We start from the raw sequence: 25,818 nt of genomic DNA, 5'->3' as shown, positions 1-25,818 counted from the left end.
AATTGACATCATTTGTGTCAATTGGAGGTGTACCTGTAGATGTATTTCAAGGTCTCCAGTAGTTGATCTAGAAGTATTGGAGAGACTACAGAAAGATAGGGAGGGTGTTGATCCAGCTGATTTCTTTAAGAGACATCTGGAAACTGTGTATCAGGATTTTGTGGACATTTCAGCATTTGTAGTGCAGGAATGTGGGGTGGAAGTCAGGAAACGTATTACAGATCATCTGGCTGTATATATGGCGGAGCTGATGGCCATACTGTTGGCATTGCAGTGGGTGGAGGCGGTAGATGAACAGGCTAAACAAGCACTTAGTAGTGGGGATGTTGATGTTGAAGTATCAATGAGCAAGGCAGAGGCAAAAAGACGGATATACAGTTGAAGTCAGAAGTTTACATACACCTTAGCCAAATACATTTAAACTCAGTTTTTCACAATTCCTGACATTTCATCCTAGTAAAAATTCCCTGTCTTAGGTCATTTAGGATCACCACTTTATTTTAAGAATGTGAAATGTCAGAATAATAGTAGAGATAATTATTTATTTCAGCTTTTATTTCTTTCATCACATTCCCAGTGGGTCAGAAGTTTACATACACTCAATTAGTATTTGGTAGCATTGCCTTTAAATTGTTTAACTTGGGTCAAACGTTTCGGGTAGCCTTCCACAAGCTTCCCACAATAAGTTGGGTGAATTTTGGCCCATTCCTCCTGACAGAGCTGGTGTAACTGAGTCAGGTTTGTAGGCCTCCTTGCTCACACACGCTTTTTCAGTTCTGCCCACATATTTTCTATAGGATTGAGGTCAGGGCTTTGTGATGGCCACTCCAATACCTTGACTTTGTTGTACTTAAGCCATTTTGCCACAACTTTGGAAGTATGCTTGGGGTCATTGTCCATTTGTAAGATCCATTTGCGACCAAGCTTTAACTTCCTGACTGATGTCTTGAGATGTTGCTTCAATATATCCACATAATTTTCCTTCCTCATGACGCCATCTATTTTGTGAAGTGCACCAGTCCCTCCTGCAGCAAAGCACCCCCACAGCATGATGCTGCCACCCCATGCTTCACGGTTGGGATGGTGTTCTTCGGCTTGCAAGCAGCCCCCTTTTTCCTCCAAACAGAACGATGGTCATTATGGCCAAACAGTTATATTTTTGTTTCATCAGACCAGAGGACATTTCTCCAAAAAGTACGATCTTTGTCCCCATGTGCAGTTGCAAACCGTAGTCTGGCTTTTTTATGGTGGTTTTGGAGCAGTGGCTTCTTCCTTGCTAAGCGGTATGACAGCTGCGTGGTCCCATGGTGTTTATACTTGCATACTATTGTTTGTACAGATGAATGTGGTACCTTCAGGCATTTGGAAATTGTTTCAAATTATGTGGATATATTGAAGCAACATCTCAAGACATCAGTCAGGAAGTTAAAGCTTGGTCGCAAATGGGTCTTCCAAATGGACAATGACCCCAAGCATACTTCCAAAGTTGTGGCAAAATGGCTTAAGGACAACAAAGTCAAGGTATTGGAGTGGCCATCACAAAGCCCTGACCTCAATCCTATAGAATGGGGAATGGGCCAAAATTCACCCAACTTATTGTGGGAAGCTTGAGGAAGGCTACCCGAAATGTTTGACCCAAGTTAAACAATTTAAAGGCAATGCTACCAAATACTAATTGAGTGTATGTAAACTTCTGACCCACTGGGAATGTGATGAAAGAAATAAAAGCTGAAATAAATCATTCTCTACTATTATTCTGACATTTCACTTTCTTAAAATAAGGTGGTGATCCTAACTGACCTAAGACAGGGCTTTTTTTTTACTAGGATTAAATGTCAGGAATTGTGAAACTGAGTTTAAATGTATTTGGATAAGGTGTATGTAAACTTCCGACTTCAACTGTATATAGTGAGAAACAGTATAAATATCATCCTATTTACTTGGGTAATTGGTATCTCTCTGTCAGTCATTTTCAACCTATAGGTATTTTTCGTGGTTTTTAGTGCGTTGCTCTGGCCTTGATGATCTGTGCTCCCTCTAATGGTGATCAGAAAAAAGTTCCACAAACCATTTCAATTATTTGATTTACTCAGCTATAACTCTAGGCTATTTTCTGTCCCGTCTGTTGCAGGGTTCGACCTGATGGAATACTTCAAAGTGGGAAACATACTGGGATCAAGGATTGATGAGGGCCAGAGCTCCTATGTTCGACTTGGGACCATGCCTATTGTACAACAGACAGAGTGAGTGAACTATTCTGTATTTGCTGTGACAAATATCATGCAATATCGCGCAGGCCACAAGGCAATGGCAGTCATGGCACAGGTGTAATATTTGGCCGTGTGCATAGACTGGTTGGTTGTTTAGCAACAAAACCGACGTGTGCGCAACTATGGGGCAAAACAGACTGGGAATTGGCTTAGATTGTTGACAACATGTAAACTATATTTAATATCCAAATATTTATTGAAAACATAATCACATTTGTACAATGAGCACTTGTTGTCTCTCAAATACATTGTTACAGTTGTTGGTTAGCTAGCTAGTGAATTTTTGCCATATTAGCACAGACATGACATTAGTCAAAACACCTCAAAACAGGTATCAATAACAAGATACAACGAGCCTCCTATGATTCCCCACATAACAGCTTCTTGTCATTGTTGCTAGAGATCTGACCATTCAGAATCATAACACCACAATGCCTTCTGCCCCATCGATGCGCACATCATTTTCATGACGTTGTCAGCCAACCCGTCTATACCGATGATGAATCTAAACCCTGGTTCTGGCTAGAGGGAGTACAGCTAGGGCTGTTACGGTGACCGTATTACTGCCACACAGGCGGTCACTAGACATGACGGCAGTCAAATTCCACCTAACCGTTTAGTCACGGTAATGTATTTAAGTACGTTGTTGTAGTGGGGACAGTAACATTAGTAATCTCTAAAAATTATACTTTAAGGAAACTGTTTTTTATAAAGTGTATGTATATATATATATATATATATATATATATATATATATATATATATATTTTATGTTTAGCTCACATAATATTAAAAAAAAATATGTATTAAGGTGTCTGTAATATAATAAATGTATATAAACAAATGTACACATTAATGTATTTCTATAGCTTCCAAAATATTTTTTATAACAGTGGAGGCAAGATGGAGGCACGGTGGCTTCAACACAGCGCCCCCTATCAGTTATCTAATGTATATATAAACCATTGGTCTATACAAGCCTTGAATTACCAGAATGCGTAATAGCGCTACAATTTTGTGCCAGTTCTTACATGTTATTCAATTGAAGTCAATGTATTTTTCTCTTTAGTCTAAGTATTTTTCTTCCTCATTAATTATAATGTTATAATTTTTTATGGTAGTTGAAAAGCTAAACGAACAACAACAGTTAGTGATGAAAAGCTCAGTTGCAAGCTGATTGATCAAATCAAAGTTTATTGGTCGCGTACACAGTTTAGCAGATGTTATAGCGGGTGCAGCGAAATGCTTGTATTACTAGCTCCTAACAGTGCAGTAAAATGTCAAACAAGTTCACAAATAATGAATAATCCAAAACTAGAAACAAGAAATCAAGAATGTCAGAACTAATCTAATTAACAACCCAAATAACACTGTATCTAAATCTATACATATACTTTATATACCAAACAGATATAGTAAGAATGATCTGTAGGCCTACAGCAGTAGATATACTACAGTGAGCTATGTCAATAATCCAGTGATAATGCATGCATGTAGTGTGGATGAGGTGATTGATTGGCAACCCTCTGTGCTGTTGATTTGTTCCAGAGACGTGTTCCCTCAAGGTCTGCCAGATGAATATGCCTTTGTGACGACTTTCAAGTTCAGGAAGACCTCGAGACGGGAGGACTGGTACCTCTGGCAGATCTTTGACAAGTATGGAATTCCACAGGTGGGTTATCATAGTGGTGTGTGTGTCAACAGACCCCATGCTGAGTCCATTTGATTGCCAATTGCAGGGCTGGCACACAGACAGAGATGCATGACTATTATTTTCCTGATCATTTATGACATTGAATATCATAGAACATGTTATATTTGCCTATCACATGCATATGAGAATCCTTTCATTATTAACATATTCAACTTTATTCACTTGATCCTTCCACCGTCGCGCCTACCCAGGTGTCTATCCGTCTGGACGGTGAGAACAAGGCAGTGGAATACAACGCAGTGGGGCTGACCAAAGACGCAGTGAGAGCTGTGTTCAAGAACGAGGAGGTGGACAACCTGTTCGACAGGAACTGGCACAAGATCGCCCTGAGCGTTGAGGCCAAGGCTGTGTCTCTCTACCTGGACTGTAAACTCATCCAGACCCTGCCCATCGGGGACAGGGAGGATATCGACATCCACGGGAAGACTGTGATCGGGAAGAGGCTGTACGACAGCGTGCCAATTGATGTGAGTAGCTGGGTGTTACAAATATCAGGGTTGAGGTTAAGAGCAGTGGGAAGGTCAGGGTATTGGAAGTATGCTACAGCATGTGGTGGAACAACATGATGGATTAAAGCTACAATTTGTAACTTTTTGGGCAACCCAACCAAATTCACATAGAAAGGTGTGATATAGATATGTCATTCTCATTGAAAGCAAGTTTAAGAAGTAGTAGATCTGTTCTATGTGCCCTATTTCTTTGCTTCCCAATCTTAAGTTTGTTTTTGCATCTTTTACTTTCGGTTTTGTACACCAGCTTCAAACAGCTGAAAATACAATATTTCTGGTTATGGAAAATATATTTCACAGCGATTTAGATGGTACAATGATTCTCTACACTGTACTTGCTTGTTTTGTCACATAAACTGAAATTAGGCGAACTATTAGATTTTTAGCAACCAGGAAATGGCGTCGAGATTTCTGCATAGTGCATCTTTAAGGAAGAACTGTTTATATTGTATTTCTAGACTAGTGTCCATCTTGTGATTCTGTGTTCATTTACTGTACTGTAGTGTACATTTTGCTTACTTTGTGACTTTCTGTCCCTGCAGTTTGACCTTCAGAGGATGATGATCTACTGTGACTCCAAACACGCTGAGCTGGAGACCTGCTGTGATCTGCCCACTGGGCCGGTGAGTCAGACAGTCAGACAGACAGGGCACCTGTCTCTGTGGTAGGCCACTCCAGGAGCATGTCTGCCATGGTTCTCATACTCACCTTACAGTGGTGAGCCACCCCAGTGAATCAGCCAATCATCTGTCACTGTGGTGGGCCTGGGCCCCTCTCCTGAGAGACATCTTTCCCTTTTCTCCTTTTCTCTGTCCTGTCAACTTACCTGGCTCACCTTTCCACGGTAACACTTTTAAATTCCAGTGCCCCAAGAAGGTGGTGACGGAGGCCCCTCCCATAGAGATCCCCACCCCCACCCCTGCAGGGGTGGAGCAGCAGAGAGGACCCCAGGCGGTCAACTGCTCCTGTCCCGCTGGAGAGAGGGTAAGATGCATAGGTCAAAATTCAATCATAGGCCATAGCTCCTCTATGCCTTACAATGGAAATGTGTTTGACGGTTTCCAAAGATCTGTTTATTTAATGTTTTACTCATATGCAAAAGAGGTCTCATTTTCAATGTGACTACCTGATGAAATAATGGATCAATAAATGTTCCTTCCCCACAGGGAGAGATCGGTGTACCTGGCGTTGCCGGTCCCAAGGGTGTAAAGGTCATCTAATGCTCATCTTAAGCCATATCTCATATGTGATACAAACAATATTCCTATTTCCTAGATCTATTTCTCTGGGCTCGTTGTTGTGCTCTGTCATAATGTCACATGCCTACTCTTACAGGGTGATACTGGTGCCCTGGGACCAGCTGGACCTACTGGCCTCAAGGGAGCCAAAGGAGAAACTGTATGAAAACATTACTGTGATAATGTCAAACATACTAATGCCTCATTTACATATCTGCTATGTTAATTTGACACTGTTTCTCACAGCAGGAAAATAATCCTGCAGCAACAGGAAATGTGAATTGTTAAGTGGATTATAATTAATGGACTTTTGTAGGGGTTGATAAATATTTTCGTTAGGGCAAATCAAGTCTGACATTTTAAAGTGGAAATTAACAACTTTAGAAGCCTTTTTAAACTTTGACTACGCTACAATTTGCATTTCCTGTTGAGCTGCAAAATTCTCTGCGACAACAGAATATGAAGATAGCGGATCTGTATGGGCCTGACATTTGAAAGACAAGCAGTTGACATAGTAAACAGTCATAGTAGCACATACAGTGGCTTGCGAAAGTATTTACCCTCCTTGGCATTTTTCCTATTTTGTTGCCTTACAACCTGGAATTAAAATTGATTTTTTGGGGGTTTGTATCATTTGATTTACACAACATGCCTACCACTTTGAAGATGGAAAATATGTTTTATTGTGAAACAAACAAGAAATAAGACAAAAAAACTAAACTTGAGCGTGCATTACTATTCACCCCCCCCCCCCCCCCCCCCCCCAAAGTCAATACTTTGTAGAGCCACCTTTTGCTGCAATTACAGCTGCATGTCTCTTGGGGTATGTCTCTATAAGCTTGGCACATCTAGCCACTGGGAGTTTTGCCCATCCTTCAAGGCAAAACTGCTCCAGCTCCTTCAAGTTGGATGGGTTCCGCTGGTGTACAGCAATCTTTAAGTCATACCACAGATTCTCAATTGGATTGAGGTCTGGGATTTGACTAGGCCATTCCAAGACATTTAAATGTTTCCCCTTAAACCACTCAAGTGTTGCTTTAGCAGTATGCTTAGGGTCATTGTCCTGCTGGAAGGTGAACCTCCGTCCCAGTCTCAAATCTCTGGAAGACTGAAACAGGTTTCCCTCAAGAATTTCCCTGTATTTAGCGTCATCCATCATTCCTTCAAATCTGACCAGTTTCCCAGTCCCTGCCGATGAAAAACATCCCCACAGCATGATGCTGCCACCACCATGCTTCACTGTGGGTATGGTGTTCTCGGGGTAATGACAGGTGTTGTGTTTGCGCCAGACATAGCGTTTTCCTTGATGGTCAAAAAGCTCAATTTTAGTCTCATCTGACCAGAGTACCTTCTTCCATATGTTTGGGGAGTCTCCCACATTTTAACTTATTTTTTTATTTCAGAAATTGCTTTTTTCTGGCCACTCTTCCGTAAAGCCCAGCTCTGTGGAGTGTACGGCTTAAAGTGGTCCTATGGACAGATACTCCAATCTCCGCTGTGGAGCTTTGCAGCTCCTTCAGGGTTATCTTTGGTCTCTTTGTTGCCTCTCTGATTCATGCCCTCCTTGCCTAGTCCGTGAGTTTTGGTGGGCGGCCCTCTCTTGGCAGGTTTGTTGTGGTGCCATATTCTTTCAATTTTTTAATAATGGATTTAATGGTGCTCCGTGGGATGTTCAAAGTTTCTGATATTTTTTTATAACCCAACCCTGATCTGTACTTCTCCACAACTTTGTCCCTGACCTGTTTGGAGAGCTCCTTGGTCTTCATGGTGCCGCTTGCTTGGTGGTGCCCCTTGCTTAGTGGTGTTGCAGACTCTGGGGCCTTTCAGAACAGGTGTGTATATATACTGTGATCATGTGACAGATCATGTGACACTTAGGTTGCACACAGGTGGACTTTATTTAACTAATTATGTGACTTCTGAAGGTAATTGGTTGCACCAGATCTTTGCTTCATAGCAAAGGGGGTGAATACACGCACCACTTTTCCATTATTTATTTGTTAGATTTTTTTTAAACAAATTATGTTTTCATTTCACTTCACCAATTTGGACTATTTTGTGTATGTCCATTACATGAAATCCAAATAAAAATCCATTTAAATTACAGGTTTTAATGCAACAAAATGGGAAAAACGCCAAGGGGGATGAATACTTTTGCAAGGCACTGTAGCTTGTTTACCTCATATTTGAGTTTTTGTTGTTGTAGTGTTTGAAGTATATGATTTTTAAAAATCATGTTTAAACTTCCTGCTAGATGATGTGTTAATCTCCGTAGATATTAGACTTAGAAGTTTCTGTTATTTTTTGTTGCATGCACCTCTTATCTTTTCCGCTGCCTTTTCTTTCTCCAGCCTCGATAATAATTGATCCATGTTGATTGATTATTTGCAGGGCAAAGTAATATCTGTCAAGGGAGACAGAGGTGAGAAGGTAAGATCATAGTTTTGACAGTCAATCTCCTCACATGTCATAATAATAATAAAAATAATAATAATAACATAACAACGCATGGGCATCATCATATCCTAACCCTCTACAACCAAAGATGTCTGTCTCATTGGATTTATCACACACAGCTAACACAGACATAATTACATCTCCTGAAGTAGCACTGTATAATTTTTTTTTTTTTAGGAATACCACAACATTCTTTAGGAGTAGGAAAATGGTCCTACATGTCATAGTGAGAATTACAGGACTGTTGGCCACAGAGGAAGTGTAGCACAGAGGACAAGCCCACACAGATGCCCCCCCGCTCCGTTAGAAACACACACTTTGGGTCTGTTAAACACACACACACGCACACACACACACACACACACACACACACACACACACACACACACACACAATGGGTTGGCCCTACGTGGCATTGCCAGCTGGGAGCTATAGGATATAATTTCCCCCTCAGCCCAGACCAGGCCAAGCATGTAGCATACATCCAGTCCAGACCACACTAAATCTGGGTTCAAATAAGATTTGTGTCCTTTTTAATGCTTTTCCTGTGCTTGAATGAGTTTGCCTGGTGGAAAGTCCCAAAACCATCTGACACTCCAGGCAGGGCTCAATCAAGTGCTCAAAGTATTTGAAATATTTGAAATACTATGTGAACCCAGATCTAGTCCAGAGGAGGATACTTAAGATGGCCACAGTGTGGGCTGGAAAGCAAGGCCACACTTCTCGCATCTCTAGTTGAAATGCACTTCAAGTTATGTTATGGTGACATGGCGTGGTGGTGGAATTTCAACTCAATATTAGTAAGGTGTTCCTAATGTTTGGTATACTCTGTGTACATCCTCAACAGACTAGACTAGACGATCGTACAAAAGCGATTTAAAGTATTTTGTGTATAATGTATTTTCATTATAGGCTGCCATTGGTTGTATGAAGACGTTTTGTTGCAATGTTTCTCTCTTTTGATGAAGAAGTGACGTGCGTCAAAGTGATACAACCTCTGAGAGTAATGAAAGGGTAACATTGGTTTATGAAGTAAAGTCACAGTAAAGTATTTCTGGTTGTCGAAGGCTTAGTGGCACTATGTAATTAAACACTCATACATTTTTTTGTTTGTTTCTTCTAAGAGTTAAAATTATTTGGAGGGATTCCTTGGCAAAAAGAATGACATCAGAGCACAAACCAAAACTACAATGTTAAAAGGCTATAGAAACTTTCTAAGCCATTGTTCCTTGAGTTTGAGGTTGGGGTTGGGTTGGCTGTGTGTGAGTGAGGTTGAGTTAGGGTTGAGTTTGGCTGTGTGTATGAACTGACCTCTGCGTTGAGAACACTGTGGGTCTTCGAGAACCGGACCGGACCGCTGTTACCATAGTTTGGCCCCCAACGCCATGGCTCAAAAGTTGAACGTGTTTGAGCTGTTTGCCCTTGCTTGTTTACGTGCATTGTCTGTATTCTCTATGTGAATAACTGTCTGTTTTGTCCTAACAGTAATCTACTAATCCCTGTTCAGGAAGTGAACCCCACCATGTTGTCTCACAGCACCTCGTCGCTGTCTGCATCTGTTGTTACGCCATTACACCTATGCATCACCGGTGTCCAGCCACTCTAACCTCCTCTCCTCTCTCTACAGGGTGATCCTGGTAGCCAGGGGACATCCGGTGACAAAGGATCCAAAGGGGAGAAGGTGAGATGATCCTAAAGAGTTTTGCTTTTCCACTGTTCTGTACCTCTCATGACATGTCTGTCACAGAGGTGCTTAATGAAATGGTGAGGCTTGACATACTGTATCTGTTCTGCTGTTTGTCTGCAAGTAGACTCTATATTTGGACACATACAATAGACAGGAATGAAATACTTTTTAGATGTTTGCGTTTTAAAACCAATTCCAGGGAAGCAGTGGAGCTGCAGGTCTTGCTGGGAAAGATGGATCTAAAGGAGAAAGAGTAAGAGACAACCACCTTACACTAATATTCTCCTACAATAAGTTACTGTAATTATAATGTAAACATTTCTGATTAACCTCTGGATCTTTCTGCTTTATTGTGACAGGGTGAATCAGGACTGGCAGGCGGTCAGGGATTACCTGGACCTCTGGGACCAAAGGTGGGTGATCGTTCTATTTCTCCTTGTAGATTCCATATAGGTCTCGGACAGTATACAATAGCCAATGTACTCTCATGACTACATGCAATCTGCTCTTTGCAAACCCTTTTCTTGTGTTTGGATTTGTGGCAGGTTAAGTGAGAGTTTAAAGAATGTAGGCAGTAGAGTTTTTATTCGGTTTTGTCTACTCTGATATCAAAGACAGCCTTGTTCTTTGTGTTCTGTGTCTTGGTGGGCATTTGACATTTGATGGACAATTACCTCTGCTTGCTATTGATTTCCTGTGACTTGGTTGGCTGACTTCTGCTGACTTCCCTTGTCTGAGGCAGCTGGAGAGGGAGGGAGAGAAGGGGGAGAGAACGCAAGAGGGAAAGTGGGGGAAGAGAGAGAGGAAAGAGAGGGAGGGGAAGAGGGTGTGGAGAGAGTGTGGTTAGGTTTGGCCAATGTGCTGTGTGACCACTCAGTCTCAGACTCCCAGACAAAGAGAAGGTCTCAGCTCAGACTGGCAGGGACGAGTGCCCCCTGTTGACAGAACTAGATTTTGTAAGTTAATGTTTTTTAGACTGTACACCAGGGAAATTAGTCAATTATATCAAACAAAAACCTGAACATAGCATGTTCTTGTAACTGTGAATTCCATGTTAATACTGATACTTTTGTATTGTGGTGAGTTTACTCACTACCTACTTCCTAGCTAAGCCCATTGCTCCTCAGGGAGCCTCTGAGGAGGCTCTCACTTGCCCACTCTTGGCTCAGTCAGAACAGAGGTCAGGGGTCAGGGTTCCCCCAGAGGGTCACAATGCTAACAGGTGTTGTTGCTGTTCTGGGTGTTTATTGGCCTCTACAGGATCCATATACCTCCCAAGTTATCTTGTCAAGTTAGACACCGCAAAATTGGCTTTTACCCCTTTTAATGTCTTGCCTCTCATATGACCTTGTATGTAATATTACTGCTCAACTTGAAATGATTGTGTAATAACATTGCATCAGTATTATCTGTATGTTACCGGTCTTTACTCTGCATCTGTTATCCGTCAATATAATGTCTGGTCCTTTTGTTCCTACAGGGAATTCAAGGAGACTCAGGACTTCCTGGTTCATCTGGACCCAAAGGTGTCAGTGTGAGTAGAAGTTACAGTAAAAAATAGCTCATATATAAGCCAAATAAATAAATGCTTTTGTCTCAGACAAACCTATGTTTTCTTAAAGTATCTTTGGATGTTACTGTATGTCTGTGTTGTACCACGTTAGGGTGAAAAAGGTTTGAAAGGAGATAAAGGATCTGCAGGATTAAGGGTAAGTATTATTACATGTCCTATATTTGATTCAAATGATCATCAAGTATCATAGGTCATCACAAGCATGACTGGTTAAAGAAATCAAATATAACTGCATGTACAGAGTTGAGAATAGAAAGCTCCAGCAGGTTTGGTTAACTTTAAAAATAGCAGACACACCTAGCTGGTATGTGCAAGTGTGGGTATACCAATTCCCTGTGGGTATACTCATTTAAATAAAGGTAATTAAATGTTTAACAATTGACAGATATTTCCTATTTAAGGGTTAAGTCCATCGTTTCTGAGAAGGAATATAAACCCCCATCCCAGAAGGGAGTAATGGTGCAGACAGATGTAAACTTGCTTCCCTGATGCATTCGCCACACTTCCTGTCCTGGGCTTGAGGGGGCGGATCCTAATACTCATTCAAGGCTAGCTACCTACAGTACTGTGTGTCAATGCCTCCGTTTCCTCTCAACTTTAAGGGTTCCTGAAATATAGACTTTCACTGCTGCTGATGGCCATTGACTAGGACGTAACACACTAGTCAATCAGTCAGAGTGATTGTGGCCTATGATTATAATGATTATACTGAAGTAGCAACCAAAATGGAGTAGTGTATATGATTCCTGGCCTACTTGGCTTCATACAGTATGTCAAGTGGGTCGTTGAGGACTATGATTGTTATTAGGCTTTTGAGATACAGATTGCCCTCTGCTTTGGGTGATGATGTGGGATGATAGGATTTAGATGTGCTGGTAAGTGTCATAGAGATAGACTGGGGTTAAAGGAGAAGGGTTTTAGACAGCGAGAGTAGAAGGTTATTTAAGATTATTATTATTTATTTATTTTATTATTTTATTTATTATTTTATTTGTATTTATTGTGGGTTGTGTGAAATTAACTGCCAACCGAGATGAAAACGGTAACACCTACATAAGGACTTCATTACACACTCATAACCCATGTATACCTGTACCGCATCCATTGGTCGTTGACATACGTCTCTGTCAGCACGTAAAGTGTAGAATAATACTCCCTGTACAATACTGTCCATACATTTACCACATGGCTCTTCTCCACCAACCTCCACCAACCCTGACCCAAAGCCATGTAGCAGGTTTGAAAAACATAACAGCATGAAGCAGGTTCTGACAGCTTAACAGTGGGGTCCTGTAGAAATATGATGATGATGATGGCTGTATTTTCTGTGTTTCTGAGCTGTTATGTTATAGCCATCAGTCAGCCAGTCAGTCAGTCATTCTGTTTTCGGAGAGAACAGAAGTCTGGAGAAGCGTTTACTTCTCTGGAGGTGACAGCTGAAGTGGTGGTTCAGAACAGGAAGTGGTGGTTCAGAACAGGAAGTGGTGGTTAGGAGAGGCTTCTGGCGGTCAGATGGGGGTCAGGGGTATCCATGTTGTTGGCAGATGGAAACAGTCACAAAGCCTGACAGACATGTGAGATGTGTGTAATATATTCAGCACTAGCTACCTGCTGGTGTTGACTGCCAAAATGATGTTCTTTTGAAACAACAAGGCCTTGGATAGAATGCAGTACAGATGGGAAGATGTAGCAAGGTTATTGTTAGTCACAGCAGGCTACTTTTGAATCTCATTTCTTATGTACCTAGAAGACCCTTTCTATTTTCATTGAACACTGTTCCTTGATCCTCACAGGGTGACAAAGGTATTGACGGATTCCATGGAAAACCTGGTGTTCCTGGAAAAGATGTGAGTTGTCATTTTCTGATAATGTTTTGCAGGTGCATACAGATGTTTACAGAAGAGAACGTTCCTTTCACTGGTAGTCTACTGCTAATTTCTGAACGCTGTTTGTTTCGATTTACTGTCTAGGGTTTGGGAGGACTGATTGGCGCACCTGGAGCCGCTGGAGTGAAAGGGGAAAAGGTATGGTCTTCTAATACAACACATGATCATGAACAATACAACATATGAAACGGAGTGACTCACAACATTAGCAGGTAAAACAACCACATAATATCACGATCATTGCAGGTAAACCTTGAAAAAAGAGACGTTATCTGCAAAATCCTTAGTCAGACTGAACTGTTAAGTTACTGTCTGTGTTCCAGACATTCCTCTGTTTTCCCCCTCAAAGGCAGCCCACTCATCTGCCTGTCTTGAAACACTCTACTCTTGTCTGTCTATAATTACCACACACACACACACACACACCTCAAGCACTGTATGAAAAGTTAAACTTCACTTAACACTACATCCCGGAAACTACTATTTTTCTTGTCATTGAAATTATTAATGTCTCTGTGTCATCTGAAATATTACCCCATAAATCACACAAATGATTTAAAGAGACAACTTTTCAAATGTGTTTTATTTCCTGTCTGGTTTCACTGTCTTGCAGGGAGAGATGGGCCCTGCTGGAATGCCTGGGGATATGGTAAGTCCCTAAACATAATATGCAGTATATTTTAATGTCATGTACTGTATACTCCACTAGATTGGATGCCAAGTGCCAACCTGATACAACAACACAGAGTGATAATAAAAACATATATTTAAAATTTGATGTAGATTGCTGTTTGTTAGTCCTGTATAAAAGTGCTTTAAACCACACCTTTATTTTGGCAGGTTCAAAGAGAGGGCTTGAAAGGAGAGGCTGTGAGTACATGGATATAGTAATTTTATCTTCATATGTTTCTGTTCAGTATTTTTTGCATGGGTCTGTATCTTTAACACTATTACCAAGTCTCCATCTGTAGTCATAGAACAGTGTGTCAAGTAAGGTCATGAAGATTTGTACACTAGAAAGTACAGAGGTAGAGTTACTACACAGTAATGGCTACAGTAACATGGACAGTATAGCGTTCCTATGACGTACAGTATATTGTTACTAAGTGACAACTGTGTCTCCTGGACTCTGACTCTGTTATTTTTTTCTGTCTGTTCTGTGTTCCAGGGACCGCCAGGACCTCGTGGCCCTCCAGGACCTGACGGCCCCCCAGGTCCTCCTGTAAGGAACCATCATTTATTACTTCCTCTGTAGACCCCACCTTCATCTTTGACCAAATTACATGTCTCTGTAGAGATACCAGATAAATGCAAAAAAGCCCACTAGCTCTGTAGTTTTACCAGTCAGAGCTGAAGTAGAAAATGACAAGTGCTTTTTCCCCCAGGGTGCAACCGGTCAACTTGGTTTACCTGGCGAACCTGGAGAGTTTGGCCAAAGGGTAAGAGTCTAACATTTGTTATAGGATTTACAGTACATGCCTTTCGTTACAGTTATACTGTAGACCTGAATCTGACCTCACTGGTACTTTAGTCATAAGAGGTTTACTAGTGACACAAACAGTAGGTTTCTTCTCATACTCTCAAAACCACATAGTTCACCTTTTCTGTATGGCACTCAAAGGTTTATTTTTGCTCTCGGCATCAAAGCACTGTAGTCATAGTGAATGGATGTTGACAGTACACAGTAATCTGTATTACAGCAGTACAAAGCTGTTGGACTGCTGTTGGATTCCTCCCTCTGTTTTCTACAGGGACAGTTTAGGAAGTCAACTGTCTCACGGAAACAGGGATGAGCTGTTGGACTGCTGTTGGATTCCTCCCTCTGTTTTCTACAGGGACAGTTTACGAAGTCAACTGTCTCATGGAAACAGGGATGGTGCAAATGATTTATGAACCATAACATTTATACAGTTATATTCTATTCTAGGCAAGCAAATCCCTATGATAACATTACACCGTCATTTTCTGTATTGCCATTGTCGATGTGGTCTTTTTTGCACATATCTCTGGATGTATCTAATGGATTCATGAGTAGCTTAACATCTGGCTACTCTCTTGCCTCCTGTTGTGGTGGAACCCCCTACAGTGCATTCGGAAAGTATTCAGACCCCTTAACTTTTTCCACTTTTTGTTACGTTACAACCTTATTCTAAAATGGATTACATAGTTTTTTCCCCTCATCAATCTATACACAATACATCATAATGACAAAGCAAAAACAGGTTTTTGGAAATGTTTGCAAATTTATTTAAAACACCCCCCCGGAAATATCACATTTACATAAGTATTCAGACCCTTTACTCAGTACTTTGTTGAAGCACCTTGGGCAGCAATTACAGCCTCGAGTCTTCTTGGGTATGATGCTACAAGCTTGGCACAACTGTATTTGGAGAGTTTCTCCCATTCTTCTCTGCAGATCTTCTCAAGCTCTGTCAGGTTGGATGGGGAGCGTCACTGCACAGCTATTTTCAGGTCTCTCCAGAGATGTTCGATCGGGTTCAAGTCCAGGCTCTGGTTGGGCCACTCAAGGACATTCAGAGACTTGTGCCGAAGCCACTCCTGCATTGTCTTGGCTGTGTGCTTAGGGTCGTTGTCCTGTTGGAAGATGAAACTTCACCCCAGTCTGAGGTCCTGAGCGTTCTGGAGCAGGTTTTCATCAAGGAGCTCTCTGTACTTTGCTCCGTTCATCATTCCCTCGATCCTGACTAGTTTCCCAGTCCCTGCCGCTGAAAAAGATCCCCACACCATGATGTTGCCACCACCATGCTTCACCGTAGGGATGGTGCCAGGTTTCCTTCAGATGTGACGCTTGGCATTCAGGCCAAAGAATTCAATCTTGGTTTCATCAGACCAGAGAATCTTGTTTCTCATGGTCTGAGAGAATTTAGGTGCCTTTTGGCAAACTCCAAGAGGGCTGTCATGTGCCTTTTACTGAGAAGTGGCTTCTGTCTGGCCACTCTACCATAAAGGCCTGATTGGTGGAGTGCTGCAGAGATGGTTGTCCTTCTGGAAGGTTCTCCCATCTCCATAGAGGATCTCTGGAGCTCTGTCAGAGTGACCATCGGGTTCTTGGTCACCTCTCTGACCAAGGCCCTTCTTCCCCCGATTGTTCAGTTTGGCCAGGCGGCCAGCTCTAGGAAGAGTCTTGGTGATTCCAAACTTCTTCCATTTAAGAATGATGGAGGCCACTGTGTTCTTGGGGACCTTCAATGCTGCAGACATTTTTTGGTACCTTTCCTTAGATCTCTGCCTTGACACGATCCTGTCTCGGAGCTCTACGGACAATTCCTTCGACCTCGTGGCTTGGTTTTTGCTCTGACATGCACTGTCAACTGTGGGACCTTATATAGACAGGTGTGTGCCTTTCCAAATCATGTCCAATCAATTGAATTTACCACAGGTGGACTCCAATCAAGTTGTAGAAACATCTTAAGGATGATCAATGGAAACAGGATGCACCTGAGCTCAATTTCGAGTCTCATAGCAAAGGGTTAGAATACTTATGTAAATAAGGTATTTCTGTTTTTGTTTTATTTATACATTTGCAAAAATAATGTATAAACCGCTTCAGACCTGTCAACAGCCCTACCCCAGGAACCCTACAAAACACTACAGCAGGCTGTAAAGGAGACAGGAAGCAGTGACTACCCAGCAAGCTGGGAACAATCCCAGGACATTAGCTAACATTCCTATTAAGTTCTAGTTAGGGTTTTATCTAACATTATGATGATAACATCCCCCCAAAACATTTAAATAATGTTTTTCCAGAAAATGTGTTGAATGAAATATTCTTGGAATGTTCTCCTTTTTTTTTGTCAACGCTCTTATCCAGAGTGACTTACAGTTAGTGAGTGCATACATTATATTATTATTGTTTTTTGTTGTTTTCATACTGGCCCCCCGTGGGAATCGAACCCACAACCCTGGCGTTGCAAACGCCATGCTCTACATCCCTGCCGGCCATTCCCTCCCCTACCCTGGGCCAATTGTGCACCGCCCCATGGGTCTCCCGCTCGGCTACGACAGAGCCTGGATTCAAACCAGGATCTCTAGTGGCACAGCTAGCACTGCAATGCAGTGCCTTAGACCACTGCGCCACTCGGGAGACATGTTGTTATGCACAACATCTGTAACAACCACCACAGAATATCCCCCTAAGGTTCTTATTAAGGTTTCCAGGTAATGTAATAACAAAATGTGTTCTGGGAATGTTCTTCCAACATCAGGCGAATGGACAGTTTTTGTGTTATTAGAACTTTTAGGGCAACCTAATTAATGTTCTGGGAAAGTTCACAGAACCAATTTTGGTTTGCTGGGTAATCTGACCGAGCCAGACCTCCTGGAGGGAGCAGTACGATGTTACATCAGCTGGAGTTTAGATGGCACACAGTTGATGGAATTAGATGTTTTCTAACTATGACAACAGGAGCTCTATCTGTCACTGTATTGTGTTGAGGAATACCCTCACCATAGGGCTCTGATGGTAATAGAAAATTACATGACAGGTTTCTCACTTGGAAGTGGTGACGACACTGTATTTGGTATGGAGAAGGCATCACCCTACCTCCGTAGTATAGTTTTTTGTTGTTGTCATTTAGCAGATCCAGAGCGACTTACAGAAGCACTAAGGATTACATGTCTTGCTCAAGGACACATAAACAGATTTTCACCTAGTAGGCTCAGGGAGTAGAACCAGTAACCTTTCAGTTATTAGCCCAACGCTCTTAACCGCTAGGTTACCTACCTGCTTTGTCTTTCTTGTATCTGCTACCTCTACTGTAGCTCTAAGTCTAGCCTGTTCACTGTGGGGTATTCAGAGTGGATACCCTGACCTAGTCTACTCTGTTCTGTTCTGGGCAACACAACAGTTAGTTACAGTTCATCTATTTTCCCTTTTACCTTTTTGGCTGTTCTGTTGTGACTTGAAGCACTTACAGTGAGGGAAAAAAGTATTTGATCCCCTGCTGATTTTGTACGTTTGCCCACTGACAAAGAAATGATCAGTCTATACTTTTAATGGTAGGTTTATTTGAACAGTGAGAGACAGAATAACAACAAAAAAATCGAGAAAAACGCATGTCAGAAATGAGTATTTGACCCCTCTCAATCAGAAAGATTTCTGGCTCCCAGGTGTCTTTTATACAGGTAACGAGCTGAGATTAGGAGCTCCTAATCTCAGTTTGTTACCTGTATAAAAGACACCTGTCCACAGAAGCAATCAATCAATCAGATTCCAAACTCTCCACCATGGCCAATACCAAAGAGCTCTCCAAGGATGTCAGGGACAAGAATGTAGACCTACACAAGGCTGGAATGGGCTACAAGACCATCGCCAAGCAGCTTGGTGAGAAGGTGACAACAGTTGGTGCGATTATTCGCAAATGGAAGAAACACAAAAGAACTGTCAATCTCCCTCGGCCTGGGGCTCCATGCAAGATCTCACCTCGTGGAGTTGCAATGATCATGAGAACGGTGAGGAATCAGCCCAGAACTACACGGGAGGATCTTGTCAATGATCTCAAGGCAGCTGGGACCATAGTCACCAAGAAAACAATTGGTAACACACTACGCCGTGAAGGACTGAAATCCTGCAGCGCCCACAAGATCCCCCTGCTCAAGAAAGCACATATACATGCCCGTCTGAAGTTTGCCAATGAACATCTGAATGATTCAGAGGAGAACTGGGTGAAAGTGTTGTGGTCAGATGAGACCAAAATCGAGCTCTTTGGCATCAACTCAACTCGCCGTGTTTGGAGGAGGAGGAATGCTGCCTATGACCCCAAGAACACCATTCCCACTGTCAAACATGGAGGTGGAAACACTATGCTTTGGGGGTGTTTTTCTGCTAAGGGGACAGGACAACTTCACCGCATCAAAGGGACGATGGACGGGGCCATGTTCCGTCAAATCTTGGGTGAGAACCTCCTTCCCTCAGCCAGGGCATTGAAAATGTGTCGTGGATGGGTATTCCAGCATGACAATGACCCAAAACACACGGCCAAGGCAACAAAGGAGTGGCTCAAAAAGAAGCACATTAAGGTCCTGGAGTGGCCTAGCCAGTCTGCAGACCTTAATCCCATAGCTAATCTGTTGAGGGAGCTGAAGGTTCGAGTTGCCAAATGTCAGCCTTGAAACCTTAATGACTTGGAGAAGATCTGCAAAGAGGAGTGGAACAAAATCCCTCCTGAGATGTGTGCAAACCTGGTGGCCAACTACAAGGAACATCTGACCTCTGTGATTGCCAACCAGTGTTTTGCCACCAAGTACTAAGTCATGTTTTGCAGAGGGGTCAAATACTTATTTCCCTCATTAAAATGCAAATCAATTTATAACATTTTTGACATGTTTTTTTCTGGATTTTAGTTGTTGTTATTCTGTCTCTCACTGTTCAAATAAACCTACCATTAAAATTATAGACTGATCATGTCTTTGTCAGTGGGCAAACAAAATCAGCAGGGGATCAAATACTTTTTTCCCTCACTGTAACTGTACCTCAGTGTGTTGTTACTATTGCTGAGAACTCCACTGTGGTGGGATGGGGGCTGGTCTGAGTGTATGTGTGTATATTGAGGATGTGAAGTCACTGAGGGATTTCTGCTGTGATAATGGTGCTGTCATGGCCGACAGGGCCGACAGTGCCAGTTACATGGTTGATCAGCCGTGTAGTGGACCTCTCCTGGCTCCTCACACGCACCACAGTCCACACCGCAGCCATTATCAGTCAACTGTTTCCCTGATGAGCCTCAAAGAATTCTCCACCCGCCCATCCTTTACATATACAGTATCAGTCGCAACAGTAGGGCCATCTCAGGTGAAACATGACGCAGTACCTTAAACAATCCTGCAGAGGGCATTATATCAGTGCAGAGAATCAGAGAGAATAGAATTCAAGTACAGGAGTTGCCAGAGCAGCAGAGGTTTTAAAGGGTTGATTTTTACCAAGTGAATAAACATGTTTTCCGGCACAGGTTTATTTTCTCCCAACGTGACATGTTTTGATGTATGATGGTTGATTTTGCGTCTTCCTTTTTCAGGGCAAGAAAGGTGAAAGTGGATTACCTGGTGTTGACGGGCTACCCGGACCACTTGTAAGACTACTATTTTTAAGATTACTATTTTATTTCTATGTGCTATACATTGCAGGCACTCTTTATTGTGTTCTACTATAGTATCAGATCATTTACAGATATATTCCATGACGAAAAAATCTGTTGGAACATGAAAGCTATGTGTAACAGTATGATTGATTCTCTGCGTCATAAGATCTATTTTTGACACCATGAATGGAGTATGTGTCAGTTATCATCACATCTCTTAAACCTGGCTCTGGCTCATTCAATGACATTTCCTTCTGGATGTTAACTATTCACCATGGACCACATACCTGACGCTATTTCTCTCTCAGCACTAGCTTCACTAAACACCTCCACTGGAGGGAAAATACTTAATTCTCCACATTACATAAATTAATTAATATTCAATATCACTCTTAAAAGCAATAATTAGTTCCTTAGGGTCTGGAATTCCTCTTGACCATGTGACCACCCTACCAGCAGTGGTGGAAAAAGTACCCAATTGTCATACTTCAGTAAAAGTAAAGATACCTTAATAGAAAATGACTCAAGTAAAAGTGAAAGTCCCCCGGTAAAATATTACTTGAGTAAAAGTCTAAAAGTATTTGGTTTTAAATATACTTAAGTATCAAAAATAAATGTAATTGCTAAACTATAGTTAATTATCAAAAGTAAAAGTATAAATAATTTCAAATTCCTTATATTAAGCAAACCAGACGGCAACATTTTTATTGTTTACGGATAGCCAGAGGCACACTAACACAGACATCATTTACAAATAAAGTATTTGTGTTTAGTGAGCGCCAGATCAGAGGCAGTAGGGATGACCAGGGATGTTCTCTTGATAAGTGTGTGAATTGGAAAATGTTCCTGTCCTGCTAAGCATTCAAAATGTAACAAGTACTTTTGGGTGTCAGGGAAATGTATGGAGTAAAAATACATTATTTTCCTTAGAGAAGTAAAAGTAGTCAAAAACATAAATAGTAAAGTACAGATACCCCCCCCAAAATGTCTTAAGTAGTACTTCTAAGTATTTTTACATTTACATTTTAGTCATTTAGCAGACACTCTTATCCAGAGCGACTTACAGTTTAGTGAGTGTATACATTTTCATACTGGCCCTCCGTGGGAAACGAACCCACAACCCTGACATTGCAAGCGCCATGCTCTACCAACTGAGCTACAGGGGACTACTTAGTTACTTTACACCACTGCCTACCAGGAATAACTCATTGCCCTACTCATTATATTTCCACGACTTGGAGCTGACTGAATATCAGGCCAACCTAGAATACGATATTGTACATTACAATACTCTGCCATCTAGTGGCTGATCCTGGTACTGTATGTCTTGCCGGTTGGACTGAGGTTGATGACAGTCTTTATTGATGATGCTGTGTCTCTTTATAGGGTCCCCAAGGGCCTCCTGGAGGGCAAGGAAACCCTGGACAAACTGGACCTCCTGTGAGTTCTGTGCATCAACAATCCATTGAAGGCTGTACAGCAGTATACTGTCAGCAGTCATCCCAAAAGCTCATCCAAAGCAAATGGAACCCACATAGAGGAAATTGAAAAAAAATATATATATATATATATTGTCCCTTTTCTTTGCTCAGGGTCTACCTGGCGAGATTGGATTTTCAGGGAAACCAGGAGAGCCAGGCAAAGCTGTAAGTTTACTGAATTTTTTTCAACATTTACATGTTACATGTTTGACATGTTATAATATGATTCACTAATGTAACATTGAGTTGTCGAAGTACTCATGTCCCAGACTTAACCCAATATTTATTGTTGGAAGGGTTTACCTGGAAACGATGGGCTGGATGGAGTTCCAGGAAATGACGGAGCCAAGGTCAGTGTAGTAGTAGTAGTAGTAGTAGTAGTAGTGATTAATGTTTCATAACCAACTGAATGTTTCAGGTTTTAATCCTCACTAACAGAAAGGAAACATCTAATAAAATGTAGCATTCCAAAGGCATAGAGGATGTTATTCTTACTGACATGGTTAGGTTCTCAGAATGTTGTCACATGGTAATGCCATGACCAACCTTCTTTCACAACCTGTTTGCAATGTTGTGACAACATTATGTGTTAGATAGGATAATATCTGATTCAATACCATAAATGTACCAAGCTGTGTTATTCATTCATCTCCATAGGGGCCTAGAGGAGAGTCTGGATTGGATGGCTTCCCTGGTAAACCTGGTCCTAAGGTACAGTGATACTACTCTTTGTCTGCGTCCACAATGGCACCCCTTTTCCTATATAGGGCACTCCATAGAGCTCTGGTCAGAAGTAGTGAACTACATAGGAATTACAGTAGGGTGCCATTTTAGATGCAACCTCTGTCTGGACACCCAGGCCATATCAATGGCACTTCATAAAAGTGATGCAGCAGACTAAAGTTTATACAGTGAGGGAAAAAAGTATTTGAATACCTGCTGATTTTGTACGTTTGCCCACTGACAAAGAAATGATCAGTCTATAATTTTAATGGTAGGTTTATTTGAACAGTGAGAGACAGAATAACAACAAAAAAATCCAGAAAAACGCATGTCAGAAATGTTATAAATTGATTTGCATTTTAATGAGGGAAATAAGTATTTGACCCCCTCTCAATCAGAAAGATTTCTGGCTCCCAGGTGTCTTTTATACAGGTAACGAGCTGAGATTAGGAGCACACTCTTAAAGGGAGTGCTCCTAATCTCGGCTTGTTACCTGTATAAAATACACCTGTCCACAGAAGCAATCAATCAATCAGATTCCAAACTCTCCACCATGGCCAAGACCAAAGAGCTCTCCAAGGATGTCAGGGAGAAGATTGTAGACCTACACAAGGCTGGAATGGGCTACAAGACCATCGCCAAGCAGCTTGGTGAGAAGGTGACAACAGTTGGTGTGATTATTGCAAATGGAAGAAACACAAAAGAACTGTCAATCTCCTTCGGCCTGGGGCTCCATGCAAGATCTCACCTCGTGGAGTTGCAATGATCATCAGAACGGTGAGGAATCAGCCCAGAACTACACGGGAGGATCTTGTCAATGATCTCAAGGCAGCTGGGACCATAGTCACCAAGAAAACAATTGGTAACACACTACGCCGTGAAGGACTGAAATCCTGCAGCGCCCGCAAGGTCCCCCTGCTCAAGAAAGCACATATACAGGGCCGTCTGAAGTTTGCCAATGAACATCTGAATGATTCAGAGGAGAACTGGGTGAAAGTGTTGTGGTCAGATGAGACCAAAATGGAGCTCTTTGGCATCAACTCAACTCGCCGTGTTTGGAGGAGGAGGAATGCTGCCTATGACCCCAAGAACACCATTCCCACCGTCAAACATGGAGGTGGAAACATTATGCTTTGGGGGTGTTTTTCTGCTAAGGGGACAGGACAACTTCACCACATCAAAGGGACGATGGAGGGCCGTGTACCGTCAAATCTTGGGTGAGAACATCCTTCCCTCAGCCAGGGCATTGAAAATGGGTCGTGGATGGGTATTCCAGCATGACAATGACCCAAATCACACAGCCAAGGCAACAAAGGAGTGGCTCAAGAAGAAGCACATTAAGGTCCTGGAGTGGCCTAGCCAGTTTCCAGACCTTAATCCCATAGAAAATCTGTGGAGGGAGCTGAAGGTTCGAGTTGCCAAACGTCAGGCTCGAAACCTTAATGACTTGGAGAAGATCTGCAAAGTGGAGTGGAACAAAATCCCTCCTGAGATGTGTGCAAACCTGGTGGCCAACTATAAGAAACGTCTGACCTCTGTGATTGCCAACAAGGGTTTTGCCACCAAGTACTAAGTCATGTTTTGCAGAGGGGTCAAATACTAATTTCCCTCATTAAAATGTAAATATATTTATAACATTTTTGACATGCGTTTTTTTGTTTTGTTTTGTTTGTTATTCTGTCTCTCACTGTTCAAATAAACCTACCATTAAAATTATAGACTGATTTTGTTGATCATGTCTTTGTCAGTGGGCAAACGTACAAAATCAACAGGGGATCAAATACTTTTTTCCCTCACTGTATGGAGCCTATAAACGTGACTTTTAAAGTATCCCTTTCACCTGCGCTGGAAGAATCATTAAATAGGAGATGGAGTAGTAAAACCAAATTAATGACATTATGTTTCAATTCAGGGAGTTGGATAGAAACCTTCTGAGATATACCCGTGCTTTTATAGACATAACCATTTCTTATTGCGCATGGCTCCTTACAGCACCCCATTTGAATGCAAATGAATGCAAGGTAGTTCATAGAAAGTGTTACAGAAATGTCAAGTGTGGTATGAGGAATCTTATGGTCTCATGATGACTGAATGCTGCTATAGGGTGAAGAAGGACCACCTGGACCAAGAGGACCTGGAGGAGAGGGGGTGAGTTAATAATACCTGGCTATGACCTTAAATCATTATACTCAACTCAAAGTTCCTCATCTCACATGCTCTTCATCTTTCTGTCTGTGTGTGTGTGTTTGTGTGTGTGTGTCTGTTACAGGGACAAGTTGGTTTAACTGGACAACCAGGTGTTGTTGGACCAAAAGGAGAGAAAGGAGGACAGGTGAGTTTGTTCTCATAAGCATCATTAAAGCTATAACCTTGAATTTGTGCTTCAGCCCAACGACAGCTTGCATCTAAATCTCCTTGTGTACTATGCTCCTGTTTGTGTCTTGTGTTTTATTTTTTAGGGTGACAGAGGACAAGATGGCTCTCTCGGGCCAAAGGGTGACAAAGGTGACAAGGTAAGATGGAGATATGAGACATTGATTTACAAAGATTCATGTAAACAGCTAGATACTGTATGTCACAACATCCTTTAAAAGCCTTACGATCTCTTACCTTTACTGTTACTAGACAGTCAGTAACAATGAACAAGATTCTTGTTACTGTGTGATTGGATAAGCATGCTTATTAGCATAAAAGCTACGTTAGCTGCATGAAAGATGTTTGCTGCTTGTGTCAGAGAGTGTGTTAGTCACAGAGACTTCCTCTTCACTTTGTCTCACCAACGACCACCAGGGGACTAGTTTGTTGTAATGAGCTAATTAACTTTCTCACACTGTGTGTGTGTGTGTGTGTGTGTCGCATCAGGGTGACACGGGACCAAAGGGAACTCCAGGAATACCAGGAAATGTGAGTAAAGTAAACAGATGTTGAATGGAGCAAATGACCATATTAACCACAGGAGGTTGGTGGCACCTTAATTGGGGAGGACGGGCTTCTGGTAATGGCTGGAGCGCTCCGGCCATTATTATGAGCTGTCTTCCCCTCAGCAGCCTCCACTGATATTAACACATTGTAATATACCTCAGGGAATGACAAGATGTATTGTAGTAAATTCGAACTGTGAAGATTGACATGTCTGTGAGCCGAATAATATTTTTGTCATGCATATATGAAGTACATTTTTTT

At 41.8% G+C, this 25,818-nt stretch overlaps 1 protein-coding gene across 1 annotated transcript in view; it reads left to right on the top strand.

The window, feature by feature from the left end:
• Nucleotides 1-2,131: 2,131 nt before the first annotated feature.
• LOC311118022 (uncharacterized protein) overlaps nt 2,132-25,818 on the top strand; it is a gene marked incomplete at both ends in the record, with an annotated part of 40,062 nt that continues 16,375 nt past the window's right edge. The window contains 28 exons of the mRNA XM_084192906.1: nt 2,132-2,243; nt 3,819-3,942; nt 4,176-4,451; nt 5,036-5,116; nt 5,358-5,477; nt 5,660-5,704; nt 5,829-5,891; nt 8,123-8,161; nt 9,816-9,869; nt 10,075-10,128; nt 10,235-10,288; nt 11,356-11,409; nt 11,540-11,584; nt 13,242-13,295; nt 13,419-13,472; nt 13,948-13,983; nt 14,175-14,204; nt 14,503-14,556; nt 14,720-14,773; nt 20,369-20,422; nt 21,818-21,871; nt 22,024-22,077; nt 22,209-22,262; nt 22,570-22,623; nt 24,739-24,783; nt 24,905-24,967; nt 25,095-25,148; nt 25,498-25,539. Coding sequence (XP_084049032.1) covers nt 2,132-2,243; nt 3,819-3,942; nt 4,176-4,451; nt 5,036-5,116; nt 5,358-5,477; nt 5,660-5,704; nt 5,829-5,891; nt 8,123-8,161; nt 9,816-9,869; nt 10,075-10,128; nt 10,235-10,288; nt 11,356-11,409; nt 11,540-11,584; nt 13,242-13,295; nt 13,419-13,472; nt 13,948-13,983; nt 14,175-14,204; nt 14,503-14,556; nt 14,720-14,773; nt 20,369-20,422; nt 21,818-21,871; nt 22,024-22,077; nt 22,209-22,262; nt 22,570-22,623; nt 24,739-24,783; nt 24,905-24,967; nt 25,095-25,148; nt 25,498-25,539 — 1,877 coding nt within the window. The remainder of the gene's footprint in view (nt 2,244-3,818; nt 3,943-4,175; nt 4,452-5,035; nt 5,117-5,357; nt 5,478-5,659; nt 5,705-5,828; nt 5,892-8,122; nt 8,162-9,815; nt 9,870-10,074; nt 10,129-10,234; nt 10,289-11,355; nt 11,410-11,539; nt 11,585-13,241; nt 13,296-13,418; nt 13,473-13,947; nt 13,984-14,174; nt 14,205-14,502; nt 14,557-14,719; nt 14,774-20,368; nt 20,423-21,817; nt 21,872-22,023; nt 22,078-22,208; nt 22,263-22,569; nt 22,624-24,738; nt 24,784-24,904; nt 24,968-25,094; nt 25,149-25,497; nt 25,540-25,818) is intronic.

The sequence above is a fragment of the Coregonus lavaretus genome (genome assembly GCF_964263955.1).
Source record: "Coregonus lavaretus genome assembly, contig: HAP1_SCAFFOLD_2512, whole genome shotgun sequence".
Lineage (NCBI taxonomy): Eukaryota > Metazoa > Chordata > Actinopteri > Salmoniformes > Salmonidae > Coregonus > Coregonus lavaretus.
Note: the sequence above shows the minus strand (reverse complement) of the source record. Positions and strands in the feature narration are given on the sequence as shown.